Consider the following 16,710-nt stretch of genomic DNA (forward strand, 5'->3'; position numbering starts at 1 on the left):
ATGTTGGGGACAGCACAAACACCCAGCCCCCGGGCCATTGGAATTAACCAATGAAGGTTAAAATCCCCGACCCGGCCGGGAATCGAACCCGGGACCCTCTGAACCGAAGGCCAGTACGCTGACCATTCAGCCAACGAGTCGGACTCTGATATATTAATGTTAATTTATTATTAGCTGATGATGTCCCTTAGGGGGCAAAACATGTACTAGATATAATAAATTATATATTGTATTGAATAGGCAGACCGCTTAATTATAATATTTAAGTTTATCTTGAATATTCATTGATTGATTATAGTCAATACGGGATTAGTATTACTTGAAATGAAGCTGTTAAAGCTTATCACTTGTAGTGTGAGTCTGGAGTCAAGCCAAATGTATAGCAGTCGTATGCTGTGATAGTGTGTTTGAACCTGTGAGCATATACTGTAGCTGATGAGTGGAGTGAGTTGTGCATGTGAAGCTAAGTGAAAGTTGAAGTCTTGTCAATCAGACTACAGAAGGACAGCCCATTCATGTAAACACCAGCTATCTTGAGACCTGCTGAGTGAGGACAAAAGACTTATGTATATAGCCACTTAGTGAACTGTTGTCATTCATTCTCAATTATAATTTTGTGTGTGTGTGCGTGCATGTGCAAATACACAATAATAATCCAGTAAGAAATATATCATGTGAACAAACCTGAAAACTTTGAGAAGGCCTTTAGCAACTGTGTAAGCATTTGTCTTCTGTGAATACTTTCAAAATGAATGATGATACACTTCCAATCTTTTAATGAAAACAGTTCAGCTTTGCTGCTGGCTACCTATCTTGCAGCATGCAGGTATTTGATTTTAGAAGTTTCATTTGCAGAATTCCAGATACATTCCTTAGCTGGTGCATTCTCCTTGGAAAATATTGATAACATCTAAATGAATTTTTCAATACAGAATCTACTGTATATCATTAATACATACATCATACATTTTTAATAGCATTCAACATACTCTGTTGTAACCTGTGAGCAATGCAGTAAATGCTAATTATGTGACTCAAATTTTGGCAAATCTTTTGTACAAACCCATTTTCTGGACCAATCACGTTGGTAGCACCATCAGTTCCAATACCTATTGGGTGATTGGAATTCAGCCAGTGTGATAATCCATGTGCCTTCAATTCAGTTTCAGTTATTTGTAAATAACCTTCAGCTATCACACTTTCGAGAGGAGCAGCAGACAAGAAAATTTCTTTCACTGCACAGTCTTTTATGTACTGTACATAAAGCACCACTTCCTCAACAGAAGCTTTATCGGTCGACGCATCCAGTATTAAACTATCATAGTAGTTTTGTTCATGCAGTTCACTAATTCTTTTCTTAGCACCTGTGCAATGTGGGAAACAAATTTAGCACACATTTTGTTATTTCCTTACTCACTTTTTATTTCAACACCTACTTTGCCTGCCAGTACTAACAAACCTTTGAAATCAGCTATTCTTAGCTGTGTGGTTTACTATACTGTACTATACTATACAATACACGTTCTTCAAGTTTCTAACATCTTTTTATTCTTTTTCTTTGCACACACTGCCAAAGGCGAAGTTACTGCCATGCTTGCAGCAACACACTTTTGCTACTGAAATGATTTATCCTGGTTTCTGATGGTTTCCAGTTTGAATGGACCAGTGAAACCTTTCATAGCCTTTGAATTGTTGTCTGAAATGGAAGGAAACAAACAACACACTTCACGTCCTGCAGCACCTTCAATAGAGTCAAATTTAAGTGACTTCAATTTATTGCACCATTCTCCCTTAAATTTCCGACCTTACCACATTGCTTCTTTTTGGAACAGTAACATTATCTGATTCTGAAATTTCATCTCTCGCTTCACATGGCTCTGACTCGATACTTGAGCAATAGTCTTTGTTTCCCACCAAATTCATCAGCTGAGATTGCTTCAAACCCTGTGTTTGAGTATTTAATGTCATATGTTTCATGGTGAATGGTGAATGTGGAAGATACAAAATTTTGCTAGTTGAAAAGCACAAAGAGTAAAGTAATATAGTAGGCACATTTTCATCCAGATAAAGAACAAAGTGCAGAACTGCTTTCTTTTTTCTTTTTGCTAATGGTTTAATGTCACACTAATAAATCTAAAGTTTTCAGCAGCGCAAGGAAGGGAAAGGGCTAGGATTGGGCAGATGGCAGCTGCGGTCTTAATTAAGGTGCCGGGCATGAAAATGGGAAACCACAGAATACCATCTTCAGGACTGCTACGGTGGGACTCAAACCCACCATCTTCCGAGTGCAAGTTCACGGCTACGCAACCCTAACGGCATGACTCTCTCACTCGGTGAACTGTCTTTTGCTTTATAACCACTGCAAATGTCTTCATAACAGCAAATTGTGATTTGCAAATGCATAGGTAGAGTTCACAGCTGTTCTGTTACTCTCCAATGGGCATCTGGGTATACAAGGGATGTAAACTGACAACACTCACAATTCAACTGAATGAAATTCTGTGTATTTGAGAACAAGGTAAATTGAAACTTCTAACTTTAAAATTTCTAAAAATCAAATCTGCTAGCAGGTAAGCATTGGGAATAATAATGTCAAAGAAAGTTAGGTACTAGACCCGTATTTCCAGTCACCTGGCATTTTTCGAGCCCTAAAGTCAGTACATTTTAGGTCTTAGCAATCACTAATATAGGACAGTAGAAGTCTGAAATACTACCCTAAACACTTGTATTGCTAACTTTTACCAATTAAATTTGGTAAATTGCCAGTTTGCCTTTATCAGTTGGCGAAAGTCTATTTTGCTCGATTGTAAATGTTCTTTTAAAGTGTATGTAGTCTGCAGGTGGGATGTTATTCAGCATGTCTGCTTTTAGGCTAGTTTATATTTTTTAAATTTTGTTATAAAGATGAGTGATATGAGGAGAAAGTGTTTTAGATGTTACACCAGAATAATAACGTTAACCATTGGAAGCTATCGCATATCCATTTTTCTGTTACGTACTACAACATTAAATTTTAAAAATCATACTTTGTTACTGTACCATAGTGTATTTAGGGGCACAGTAGATGAATACCTAGCTGTCAGAAGACGGTGAAGAGACTCTGTATTATTTGGCCACCTGGTAGAGACTCATTTGAGTAGGGCAGCTCACCGTTAGCGAATGAAGCATGTTTGGAGATATTCCATTTTCACAAGAAATACTAATCAGATTTTGAAAATAATTACACCTCTTAATTTGCAATGTCCATAACTCTAATGTCAAATGTAGAAACCAGTATAGTTCCATTTAAAAATCTTAGTACCATTATTAACGTCCTAGAAAAGTAGTGCAAGTTCAATTATGAGCCCCTTGGTATCATTGAAAGTAAAAATAGATTTTTGTTATCTTTAGTAGTTTATAAATCATTTGAGGTGAACATTTTAGGTTACTCACCCGGTATATATGACTGCAGCATGCTATTTGACAAATTTCATTGTTATGCACCTGTTTTAGATGCTCCCCATGCAGTGGAGACATACTGGTGTTCCGAGTATCACAAATGCCATGCTTATCGACAAGGTAATATCCTACTGTGTGTACTGTATGCAGCTGCAGTTCCAAGTCATACGATGAGGTAAGATTATTTACCTTAATCTTGAATTTTGTTGAGGGAAGGGAAAGAGGAGGAATTTCTCCCATTTAAAACATTCCAGAATATTTTTTTTTTGCTTTATGTCGCGCCGTCACAGATAGATCTTATGGCAGCGATGGGATAGAAAAGGCCTAAAAATGGAAAGGAAGCGGCTGGGGCCTTAATTAAGGTACAGCCCCAACATTTGCCTGGTGTGAAAATGGGAAACCACGGAAAACCATCTTCAGGGCTGCCGACAGTGGAATTCGAACCCACTGTCTCCCGGATGCAAGCTTACAGCTGCGTGCCTCTAACCACACAGCCAGCTTGCCCAGTATATTTCAGAAATTGTCTTATATTGTAAACCATAAACAAATATACAATCAACACTTGATAATTCAAACCCCAATATTATAGAATAACGCGGACAGAACTTTTAGAAAATAAAATATTGATTATTAACATGACAGTCACATTCTGGCAGGCTAAAATATTACAGAATTACTCCAGATAATGCAAGGGGCTGGTAGAGATGTTGCAATGTAGTGCTTCTCTCCCTCTTATTCCATCCCTGCACTAAACATGAGAAATTCATACATACCACACTAAAGTGTTCTGTCCAATTGACAGAAGGATGTTAAGTGGAGCCTGTGTGTACAAGTGGCATCAAATAAGAGAAACTCAAACTTACTGAAAAGTTACCAGTCCAGTCAAGAATCAAGAATCTTTATTTGCCATTGACCATATACAATGAAATAGGCTTTGTTAACTGATAATAATTTAGTACTTAATATTACTAAGGCTAAATGAACATGCACCTTTTATTAAAACTTAATACTAAGTGTAAGAAACATGTTATGGGACAAAGATGCGCCAGTGGAAGCAAAGGAAACTATGTACAAGATGTATTACGTACCCATAACTACTTATGGGGCAGAAACTCGGACAATGACAAAGAAGGATGAGAGTCGAATACAGGCAGCCGAAATGAAGTTCTTGAGGAGTATGTTACAGAAGAGTAGAAGAGACAAAATAAGGAATGAGAAAATCCGGGAAGAAATTGGAGTGGAAAAAATGAATGATCGAATTGAGAAGAGCCGACTAAGATGGTTTGGGCATGTAAAGCGAATGAGTGATGAAAGAATGCCAAAAAAGGTGATGGAAATGCAAATGCAAGGAAGGAGAGGCCATGGTCGACCACGATTGAGATGGACGGACACAATCCAACACAGTATTATAGGAAGAAACCTGGACTGGGACACAGTGTTGGAGGAGGAGTGGTGGAAAGACCGAAGAAAATGGAGAGGTACCATATTTGCCCCTACCCGGCTACAGCTGGATAAAGGGAAATGATGATGATGACTAACATTATGTATTTCTAAGAATTCAGAGGTATTATAAAATGAATTTTCTATTAACCAAACATACATTTTTCTTTTAAAATTACTTGTGGTAATGTACAAGATGTATTACGTACCCATAACTACTTATGGGGCAGAAACTTGGACAATGACAAAGAAGGTAATTTATTAAATAATCTTAAACAACTGATTTTATGTGAGTGAGCAGCTTTTGACAGCCTGTGAATTGGGATGTCAGTGTCTGCTTTATCCCGAGTATCATGAAGGTGAATGTTTTCCCTAGTACTGAATTCATTTATGTTGTTTTTAACATGTGTCAAACATATATAAATATACAAATTTGTAATTGTCTTATTTTAAGCTTAATGAAGAGAGGTCGACAGTGGTCAATTGCACCAGCCCTACACATTGTTCGGACAACCTTTTTCTGTATTAGAAGAATATTATATACATAAGAAGAATGCCCCCATAATAACAGTCCATAAGTAATGTGTGACTGGAAAACATCAAAATATGCCATCCTTAGGTAGTCACTGCTAACTAAATCCCTCAATTTCCAAATCAAATAGGCCACTCGTGAAATTTTTTTTACAAACATGATCAATGTGTGTTACCCAGTTCAATTTGGCATCAGTATGAAAACCCAAAAGTTTGACTACTGACTTTCAATATCTTTTGATAATCCTAGTGTGGGAAATTGAGTTTTATCCTGATTGCACAACAGGATGAAAACTAATGCATTGCAGTTGCAAGAGCTTCCTGTGACATCTGATGCGAACCTGGGATGCTCTGGTGTTTTGTAATTAACGTTGTATCGTCCGCGTACGATATAAGGGCATGACGTATGACATTTTGCGGTAAATCATTGACTGCCAGAATGAATAAAAATGGACCGAGGACAGAGCCCTGTGGCACACCAGTTGTAACTTTCTTCAAAGTGGAATACCTATTTTTAATTGAGACAGACTGATATCTGTTATTTAAGTATTACTTAATTATGTTCAGCGAGGGATACTCGATTCCATAGATCTCAAGCTTTGCAAGTAAAATTTCATGATTAATACAATCAAAAGCTTTACTTAGATCACATAACACCAAAGAGATCGCCTGCTTGTTTTCAAAAGCTGTTAATATCTGATTAACAATTTTAAGAACAGCAGTAGTAGTACATTACCTTGCCAAAACCCAAACTGATAGTCGGATAGGAGATTGTAAGTTTCAAAATAGTTGCTAAGTTGATTGTACAAAAGTGATTCAGATATTTTAGAAATTATTGGTACAGTCGAGACTGCACGATAGTTCTGAAGAAATTCTTTGTCCCCAGTTTTAAATACTGGAATAACTTTAAAAATTTTAAGTAGATCAGGAAAAACTCCAAACTCTAAACACTTATTAAAACTAAAAGCTAGAGAAATCAAATGTATTATTCTTTTCATGATGTAATTAGATAACCAATAACAATCCATACTCTTAGAGTTTGATAATTTTAAGCTAACTTTAATTACTTCATCAGATGTGATTTCAACCCAGTGGAAAGTGTTTTGGCAGGGGGGTTGATTATGAAGAAAGCCACTCGCATCTGTACCTGTTGCCGTAATTTGATCTCCGATTTCTTTCACAGAGTTTAAGAAATAATTATTCAGTTCTTCCGGATCGAGAAATGTGTCTTGAGCTCGAGTAGGGATGTTTTCTTGTACTATAACATCCCATGCCGCCTTGCATTTGTTGGGTAAATTCTCAATATATTTTCACAAGCTAAAGTTTTGGCATGAATAAGTTTTCTTTTATATAACTTTTTACATTTAAGAAAAGCTTTATACACGCCATTCTGCTCGGTTCCTCCTTGACAAGCGTTTTTATAAATTCTATGCAGCAAAAGCATTCTTTCTCTATACTAAGTCAATTCATTAGTATACCATTTCACCTTCTTGCTTTTAAGTTTACCATTACGACTATTTTTTACCAGTGGTGAACGTAAATGCCACAATTCAACCAATTTATCTAAAAAGTTTCCAAATACAGTTTCAATATCATTTTCTCCCATTTCAAATTCAAATACAAAGCCCCAGTTAGTTTGTTTCAGATTTTCAATAAATATGTTAATATAATAATCACCCTGACTTTTCACCCACATCAGAACAGGTTCGTTATTGTAAATTATGTCAGGTTGGTTAAGATATAATGACATAAGCAAGGGGTCATGATCTGCAAAACCCCCACCAACAAGTCTAAGTTCATACAAATCTCTTGAAAAATAGACAATAATATTATCCAAGCATGCATTATTACGTGTAGGTAGCTTGTTTGTGCAAGTTAAATTTAGAGTTCTTAGTTAATTCAGAAAATTTCTAGAAATCTGCCCATCTGTGCGTCTATGTTAAAATTCCTACAAACAGCAATTTTGGCCTTAAACTTCAAAATTTTTTCCATTACTAATTCAAAATTCTTATGAATTATGTAAGCATCGGCATTTGGAGATCTATACAAACTAACAATTATCAAATTCTGATCAACCAGCTTCACACAACTAAATTCTCCCTCTAATTCCACACAATATTGACTTAAATCAATTTTTACAAATTTTAAACACTCTCTAACTAAAATCCCAGCTCCCCCATTTTTCTTTTTACTCCTACAAAACATATCTGCAACAGTATATCCACGGGACACAAAATATTCTACTTGATTTTCAGAAATTTACACAAATCACATCAACTTTCTCCGTTTGGCAAAAGTGTTCTAATTCTAACAACTTATTTTTAATGCATTGGATATTCACTTGCAATAAATTGAGAGATTTACCCTTCCTATCCTTCTTTTGGATGCCATTTACCTCTCGGCAACTACTTTTTGTATCACTCATTATTATTGGAGATTTCTGACCTGATGTTTCATGTACTGGTATTTTATGAATAGGAGAATAACATACCTCAGATTGGCTACTTACTAAACTATCTTTGATAATGGTTTGATTTGGTGACCGATCTGATTCGGTCACAGATGCTAGTTTTGGTTTACTTGGCCTCTTAAAATTCATAACATTTTCTAGTTGACTGAGCCAGCTTAAAGAACAGCAATTTTGGCCTTAAACTTCAAAATTTTTTCCATTACTAATTCAAAATTCTTATGAATTATGTAAGCATCGGCATTTGGAGATCTATACAAACTAACAATTATCAAATTCTGATCTACTAGTTTTCCTGGTGGGTATTATAACCTAAGGGAGTTGCATTTTTCAAACTACATATCTTATGATTAACAAAATTGTGAACAATATTAGCAATATTTTGTTTACCCGAATTGTTTAGATGGAGGCCATGTTTTGTATAACAGTGTCTCTCAAAACTGCTGCATTCAATAACCTGAGTATTCCGAAAATGTTTACAAATTTTAACAATATCTGTATTGACCTTGTCCACTTCAACGTTCACACACGAGTCTCTACTCAAATCATGCCTGTGGGGCACGTTCACTACAAAGACGTTAGTGTGAGTCAGCTTCCCTAGTGTATATTTAAGTTGTGACCTTACATTCTTGGCGTTGTCGTAAGCTACGTCATTCGTCCCACCGATGATAAGCACTGCATCGCCGCTCCCGAAGTTCCTAGTTGTTTCTTCTACGTTTTCCAGGACATTGCCGACAGAAGTTCCTGGATATATTTCTCCGGTTGCTGCTATATTCTCGTTTATCACTCCCGCAATTCCCCTTCCTTGGCTATCACCAAACACAGCTACCTTTGCTGATTTAGGCCTAACTGGGTCTTGATTCTGAAATCTATTCCTAATTTTTAATCTCGGCATGACAACGGCAGTGGATCGCTATGATTTGGTTTCACACACACGATCATTTTCTTCCAGAATTAAATTATTTAGGGCAGAAAACCTATTTCTGATGTTTATTTCCGGAAATTCAGTTGTAGATTTCTTCTCAGCCGGCCATCCATGAACTACTTGACACCACGTGCTCGAGTTTGTTACTGGTACTGGCATATCACTCGAATGGTCAGTCTTGAATTCTAGCGATCGCAGTCTTTCTTTTAATTCTTGATTTTCTACTTTAAGAGCCTCATTGTCCTGTTGTAGAATGTTCATAATTTCAAATGCACTTTTGTATTCCTCATCAATTATTTTCGGTGCTTCATCGTCAACCGTCGTCGCCAACTACAACATTCCGAACACACTGCTCACAAATCCAGTCAACATTTTCATTAGTTTTTACATCTCTAGGGCAATTTCCGCACTTATAATGCCACCATCGATCACATGAATCACGCAACATTCCATTTTTCACTAATCTTCGACATTTTCCACACTTTTCATCACATTTTACAATTAATTTAATCGGAGGATAAAAAACTACGTCGTCATTACGGGGTGCCATTTTGAAAAAAGTTTGATAAAAGTTTGATTAACAGATATGAATTGAAAAATTATTATTATTGTTATTATTATTATTATTATTACTACTACTTGTAATGTATGGCTATGAAGTGTTATATTTTGTATTATTTTTACATCATATGCACATACGGTACAATTGCGTTGTTTGTGAGGTTATGTTATGAAACATGTACTGTATATAGACATTTATATAAGTTCAATTAATGTAAGAACCTGTATATAATTTATTCTTACCTGTATATATAATTTATAATCAACTACAAAATTGTGAAACACACTGTAACTTCCAGAATGGTACTGGGTAGACGAGAATCATGGAGAATATTCTGTACACTATATCTATGTATTAAGCACTCTAGAATTTTTGGGAAGGTTTTTTGTAACGTATCTTTCTAGAAGCCTGGCCAGGCACCTATATAATCTTGACGGTAGAGATGAGTTATTGTTCAGTAGAGTTATGAGTTAACAGGTTATACTTGTGACCACGTGTTGTGACATGCTTTTAAGCAGTCATCTGTTGCAACTGTGTTTTAAGGTTGCAGTCTCCATGTGCAGTGATAGGCAATTGTCAAAATGGCAGTTTGTGATGTGAATGCTTTGTTTGTGACAGCACTGATTAAGGTTATGTGTGTTTAATTTGTAAGTAGATGTGAATAAATAATTGTACCAACTGACAGCATTTCATGTGCGTCTTTGTGGATACATTAAATGGCGACTGTGACGAGGACATAAAAATTTGCGATAAATATGAGTGTAAGTGTGTTGTAGATCAAAATGCAAGTGATACTAGAGAATATGTCACTGAAACAACTCAAGGATGAACTCGCCAAGAGGAATCTCTCGATGAACGGGAAGGAAAAAAATGCTACAGACGCAGCTATGGGAAGATCTCGTGCAAAAAGGAGAAGATCCCGAAAAGTTTTTCATCGAACTCGATGAAGATTCGGAGACGGAAGAAGATAGAGGTGTTGTAAACTAATGACCTTGATGCAGGCACTGAATAACAAAATTTCAGACGTAAATGACAAAATTTCTGACGTAAATGACAAACTTTCAGGTGAAATTTCTCAAGCTAACTCATTTTTAACTGGACAGGTAGCACAATTTACACACAGGTTTACAATGTAGAACAGGGCCTAAAATCAAAAATTTCAACCGTAAATGATGAAATTTAATCGCAATCGATTAATGCAGCAGATATCGGACATCATGTCAAAACTGGGGCAGGTTGACCAGATCGATAGTAGAGTAAGCCAGCTGGAAGGGGATATCTTGGACCTTAAGGAGGAGGTGAAAATCCAGGTTTCCGGCATAAAGCAACCGTACAAGTAATAAATCTCATTGTAGACCGTATTGGACATCAGAATATGAACATTAAAATAAGAATAATAGTTAACACCACCTTTCCAATACTTATCTTACCTTATATTTAGGAAATAAACATTACAACAGGCGTTGTAAGATGGGACATGTTTCACTTAACTGTTGTAAGCATCAGCAGCCGAAATAAATCTTAGACTAAAGTTAGGTCAGCGATCTTAGACTCCCATTTTGAACACCTTATTTTCGAGGCCCGAGTACATCTTTTTCCTTTTTCCATTTTTCAGATTTCAGTTCACACACTTGGCATCTTATTTTTTCCGTTTTGATCTTGAATTCCCAGTAAAAATGAAGCGGCTTCAGGCGTGAACAATCCTGTTTGAAGTGTTACTACTCCCTGCCTGCTACAATATGTGATTTCTCTTGCCCGTCTCACGTATCTGTACAAGAGTGGGATTTAATTATTTCTCATTCAAAAGAATATAATCATCATTTTTTGTTATGTATGAACATTCTTATTAACTGACTGGCAGCTATGAGTTTGATTATTACACTGCCAGCTCTGTGTTGTACCTTATGTTTTTAACCTCTGGCAACATGATTACATGTTTTTTCTCACTTAGCCATGATGAACACTATTATATATTTTCACTCTTGTTTTATGTTTGAACATTCTGATTGACTGACTGGTAGCAATGATATCCTATTGATTTTAATTATTTCACTACCAGCTCTGTATTGTACCTTCTGTTTTTATCCTCTGTTTCAGCACGATTGTGTGTTTTTCTCTTAGCCATGTTGTAATATTCTATGGTTTTTCACACTAGTTTTAAGTCTATTTGATTTTCTAAATGTAAATGTTGTTTCTTAGGGTACCATATATTTTAAGGACACTAGGTTCGGGGGCCTGACCTAACTTTAGGCTAAGATTTATTTCGGCTGATGATGCTTACGACAGTTAAGCGAAACATGTCCCATCTTACAACGCCTGTTGTAATGTTTATTTCCTAAATATAAGGTAAGATAAATATTGGAAAGGTAGTGTTAACTATTATTCTTATTTTAATGTTCATATAAAGCAACAGGTTGAGAGGACGATCAATCAATCAATCAATACTGATCTGCATTTAGGGCAGTCGCCCAGGTGGCAGATTCCCTATCTGTTGCTTTCCTAGCCTTTTCCGAAATGATTTCAAAGAAATTGGAAATTTATTGAACATCTCCCTTGGTAAGTTATTCCAATCCCTAACTCCCCTTCCTATAAATGAATATTTGCCCCAGTTTGTCCTCTTGAATTCCAACTTTATCTTCATATTGTGATCTTTCCTACTTTTATAGATGCCATTCAAACCTATTCGTCTACTAATGTCATTCCACGCCATCTCTCCGCTGACAGCTCGGAACATACCACTTAGTCGAGCAGCTCTTCTTCTTTCTCTCAATTCTTCCCAACCCAAACATTGCAACATTTTTGTAACGCTACTCTTTTGTCGGAAATCACGATTTCTAACATCAAGGGAAATTTTGAAAGCCGTATATCTGCCGTCGAGGGAAATCTTGGGAGCCGTATTTCTGCTGTTGAAGGAAGGTTAGAAAACTGGTTTTTGACCATCAAGGGCGATATGCAGAATATAAGGGAAAACATCCTTCACCCAGTAGAACATAGACTAACACAAACAGGACGTATCACCACACCTCTAACCTTCTCATACCTGACCAGCAATACAGCACACCTAGACCCAAAGGTGATTATCGAGAGAGCCTTCCAGAATACCTCGTGCGACTGGAGGAGAACCCTACTAGCTTCGTCGAGGGATCGGTCAGCCTCTTAGGAAGGGCTAATTTACCAGAGAACATCTTCGTGCAACTCATCACACCACGATTAAAGGGGCAAGCCGTTACTTGGTGTAACAACTTGAAGGGTTTTAATCTAAACTGGATGAACTTCAAGATGAAATTCCTTGCTAAGTTTAATTCCGAAGGGGTGAAGAGCTCCATGAAAAGGAAGCTACTGACTGAGGCATGAACCACTGGCATGAGAGGTAGCACCTTCGTCCTACAGAAGTACCTACTCTTCAAGCATCTACACCCAGAAGAAAGCGAAAATGAGATCTTACCAGATATCACAGAGCAACTCCACGATAAGATTCAGCCCCTAGTAAAAATATCACAACCCAGATCCTTTGATGATCTATGCAGAATCATCGCCCAGCTGGAGGAGGAAGACAAGAGCAAAGCTACAGAGGAGACCAGCGCAGTTAGGAAGTTCTACCAGTGTGGAAAAGCGGGACACCTGAAGAACAAGTGCCCAGTCTTGACATCAGAAAACTAGGTCCGGCCCATTCTGAATTGAGGGGAGATGGGACCAGGAACACGAATGCACCTCAAGCTGACCTGGTCAAGTAGGAGAAGGATTGGTCAGATAGTGAGTAGAATAGGTCAACCCCACCCAGCTATCATCTTAAGGATTGGCAACGAGAATTTTTCAGCCATACTCAATAGCCAAGCAAGCCATTCATTTGTCAACGGGACTGTTGCCGGATTACTACCACATATGAAGTCTCACCACCTGGAAGGGTAGTGGGAGCAGCGGACTGGGCAACCTATTCCATCCAAGGACAGATTAACCTAACCGCTAAATGCATGAACATGTATATTGTAATTGATGTTGCAGTGATTCAGAACCTGACACCTGTCATATTATGTCATGACTTTCTGGTGGAATACAAGGTGATTTTAGACTATGCAGCTCATGAAGTCTTTTTGGGAAAAGACAGACGTCTGAGGGTCGCCTGACACGATGGAAATTTCCGTACTTGCAAGGATACGGAAGTCAAAGTAAACCTGGGAGATATCCAGTTAACATGTCTTCGACTGAGTGAAGAAGAGGAGCTGACAAACATCGTAAAGGACTTTCCAGAAGTCATCACTCCTTTGGTACAGCAAAGTTGGCGGAGGAGGCAACCCTTCCTCTTGGGGTAAAATAAGGAGGAAAACCACTGCCTTGTGGTGAAGAGGGATCTTCAAAGGCTAAGGGAGACTACCCCAACAGAAAACAGCAGGCTTGGAGGCGTAGGTGGCTGCCCCACCACCAAGCTCGGGTGCTGTGGCCAATAACTTGCACAACCTTACATTACCTTATTACAGAAACATCAACAAAGGTAAGGTTTTTCTACCCATTATCCAAAAGGCTGGCTCAGTGGCCTGGAGGATGATGTCGGTTAGAGAATGGTAGCAGAGTGGTGGCTTTCCATTTACATAAGTTTCTGGGAAAATTTACCAGTTAAAATCATAGTTAAACCTAAAATTAATTTTGATTTTAGTCTGCACCGTACTTTCTTACTAAAAACACAAAGATGAAGCTTCTTGCTGAAATGCATTGCAATGTAACGAACATACAGTCATTCAACAATTTGGAGATGAATGAAGACTATTCCACATTATTAGTATTTAATAAAGGAACTTACAGTTTTCGATCCATGTGAAACGAAGTGACGCCGAAGGGCTACATAATGTTACCTCACACCAACTAGGCCTTAAATACAGTTTAAATGCGGTACAACTCCTTGTGCACCAAAATTAAATATAACGAGGCCAACTATCCATTTATAGGGCACCCAAAGGCCCACAAGGGACTGGTTTCAGCCGTTGTCGAAGGTACTGCCTCGAAGCATGTTGCCAGGCACACACGCACGACTGTTTCCCATGGCGTCCTCACTCAAACTGCACGCTTCACAACTGCAAGCAAGCGTGGCTTTCTCCTTCAGGCTTGTTCGAAAGTTCCAAGCCCAGCCACCAGAGCGTAGCACATCATACCACGACATGGCATGATAAACAAATTCAAACAAAAAGGGCAAGATATTACACAATAAATGTGATGCGACAATGTTCGTTCATAAGGTTCATTGACACAAATTTCTAGGGGTGTAGAACCTAGTCCAAAAGCTTTACAGAGAGGTTCTGGTACACTAAATACCATCACAGTCACTCTAGATTTTCGAGAAGGTATTTTTTGTAACATATCTTTCTAGAAACCTGGCCAGGCACCTTTATAAGGAGGCATTCTTGACGGTAGAGGTGAGTTATTGTTCAGTATAATTATGAGTTGGCAGGTTCTACTTGTGACCACGTGTTGTGACATGCTTTTAAGCAGTCATCTGTTTCAACTATGTTTTAAGGTTGTAATTCCCATGTGCAATGATAGGCAATTGTCAAAATGGCGGTTTGTAATGTGAGTGTTTTGTTTGTGACAGCAGTGATTAAGGTTGTGTGTGTGTTTAATTTGTAAATAGATGTCCATAAATAACTGTACCGGCTGACAGCATTACGTGTGCATCTTTGTGGATACAGTAAGTGTTTCTGTGGCAATTGTGTGTAAGGAATATGGGTTCGCAAAACAGTTCCAGACATCGAGAATGAACAAAGAGAATCTGAACACATTTGCTTGCAATGTGATGATGTTGAAATAACAGTTTCCTGTAGAAAACAATTATTGCTTAGTGACACAAACCTGGAAAAGGCTGTGTATATGGTAACAATCTTGCTGTGTTACAGCTTATGGTGTAGAGCTTCAGACGGCAGTTAAGAGTCTTGCTAAGCACGTGAACATTGAATTTCATGCTAGCAGTGGGTGGCTCTATCGTTTCTACAACCAGTATGGTATTATAAATAAGAGAATGGTGAAGCACTAAGTGCCTATGAAACTAGTGTCTGGTGGTATTTGAAGGTGCTCAAATACGACAGCCCCGTGTCGGTAGATTTACTGGCACGTAAAAGAACTCCTGCGGGACTAAATTCCGGCACCTCGGCGTCTCCAAAGACCTTAAAAAGTAGTTAGTGGGACATAAAGCAAATAACATTATTATGAAACTAGTGTCAACTTGACAGGTTTGATCCTGGCTCAGTCCGGTGGTATTTGAAGGTGCTTAGCCTCATGTCAGTAGATATACTGACACATAAAAGAACTCCTGCAGGACAAAATTCCAACACCTCGGCATCTTCAACACGATGTCCCTCTACTCGATCACTTTCTGGGGATAAACTTACCTATAATAGGTATTTATTTGATCCTCTATTGACTTGTCTGAATCTATTAAAGAAACTGTTTAATATAGTTTATGTTGGTTCCACCTTGTTTATTTATTTTTGTATACATGTTGAATTCCTTGAATTCCTTGAATTGACAACACTGATGAAGGGAATGGATATTTTTGCTGAAACATGTATGATAAAATAAATAATTTTCAATCATTAAAAGTACAATGACATGGTGGACCCAACACAGACTATTTTAAATAGTTTCTTTAATAGATTCACTTTCTGGGGAATGAAGTTCTCCAGGAAGAAGGCCCACCGCTTGCAATAAATGAAATCAGGATGCCCAGCCACAGCATCTCACTCTTCTGAGGAGACGATGGAGACTGAACCACCACCGACAAGAATGGCAGAAGGGCAGAAACTGGCAGATAGTGAACCAAATGAAGGGCAAGCAATTTTCCTAATTTAGTTGTGCTACCTATCCACACAATGGCATTACTGCAGTGCGTCTTCAGTAGTTATAACTGTCGCCTAGCTGAGTTACGTCAGTTGATATCCGTCTCTGCGGCCTCCATAGTCTGTCTACAGAAATCTCGTTTGAGACCTTGAAACGACACGACTATGCGAGGATATCGTCTTTATTCTAAAGACAGAGTAGCTGTAGATGGCATTGCGACTGGGAGTGTTTGTACCCTAGTTTGCATTTTTGAAAATGAGACAAAGTCTCTCATAGTGCATTGGCACTGCCGGTGGTTCCAAGGAGCCTACACAGTGGCCTCCATGGTACGCACTAGCCATGCGTCTTGGTGGGTGTGCTATTTACCAACTGATGAGCCCAACTTAGCATACTGGGGCGAACCGCTGGCAACCAGGAATGAGTTACTGGTAGCTGGAAAAATTTATAATGTCCAATAATGGACCACCTAAATTGATATAAATTTACTCATCTGGAACAAATGTGTCCAGGTTCCCTATGGGAATC

At 38.0% G+C, this 16,710-nt stretch overlaps 1 protein-coding gene across 3 annotated transcripts in view; it reads left to right on the forward strand.

Moving 5' to 3' along the window:
• Positions 1-16,710, forward strand: part of fy (fuzzy planar cell polarity protein-like protein) — a 196,502-nt gene that overhangs the window by 161,968 nt on the left and 17,824 nt on the right. For all 3 annotated transcript variants that reach the window (XM_067153251.2, XM_067153249.2, XM_068229108.1), the window contains one exon: positions 3,493-3,613. In XM_067153251.2, the coding sequence (XP_067009352.2) occupies positions 3,493-3,613 (121 nt within the window). The remainder of the gene's footprint in view (positions 1-3,492; positions 3,614-16,710) is intronic.

Source organism: Anabrus simplex, chromosome 1 (assembly GCF_040414725.1).
Source record: "Anabrus simplex isolate iqAnaSimp1 chromosome 1, ASM4041472v1, whole genome shotgun sequence".
NCBI lineage: Eukaryota > Metazoa > Arthropoda > Insecta > Orthoptera > Tettigoniidae > Anabrus > Anabrus simplex.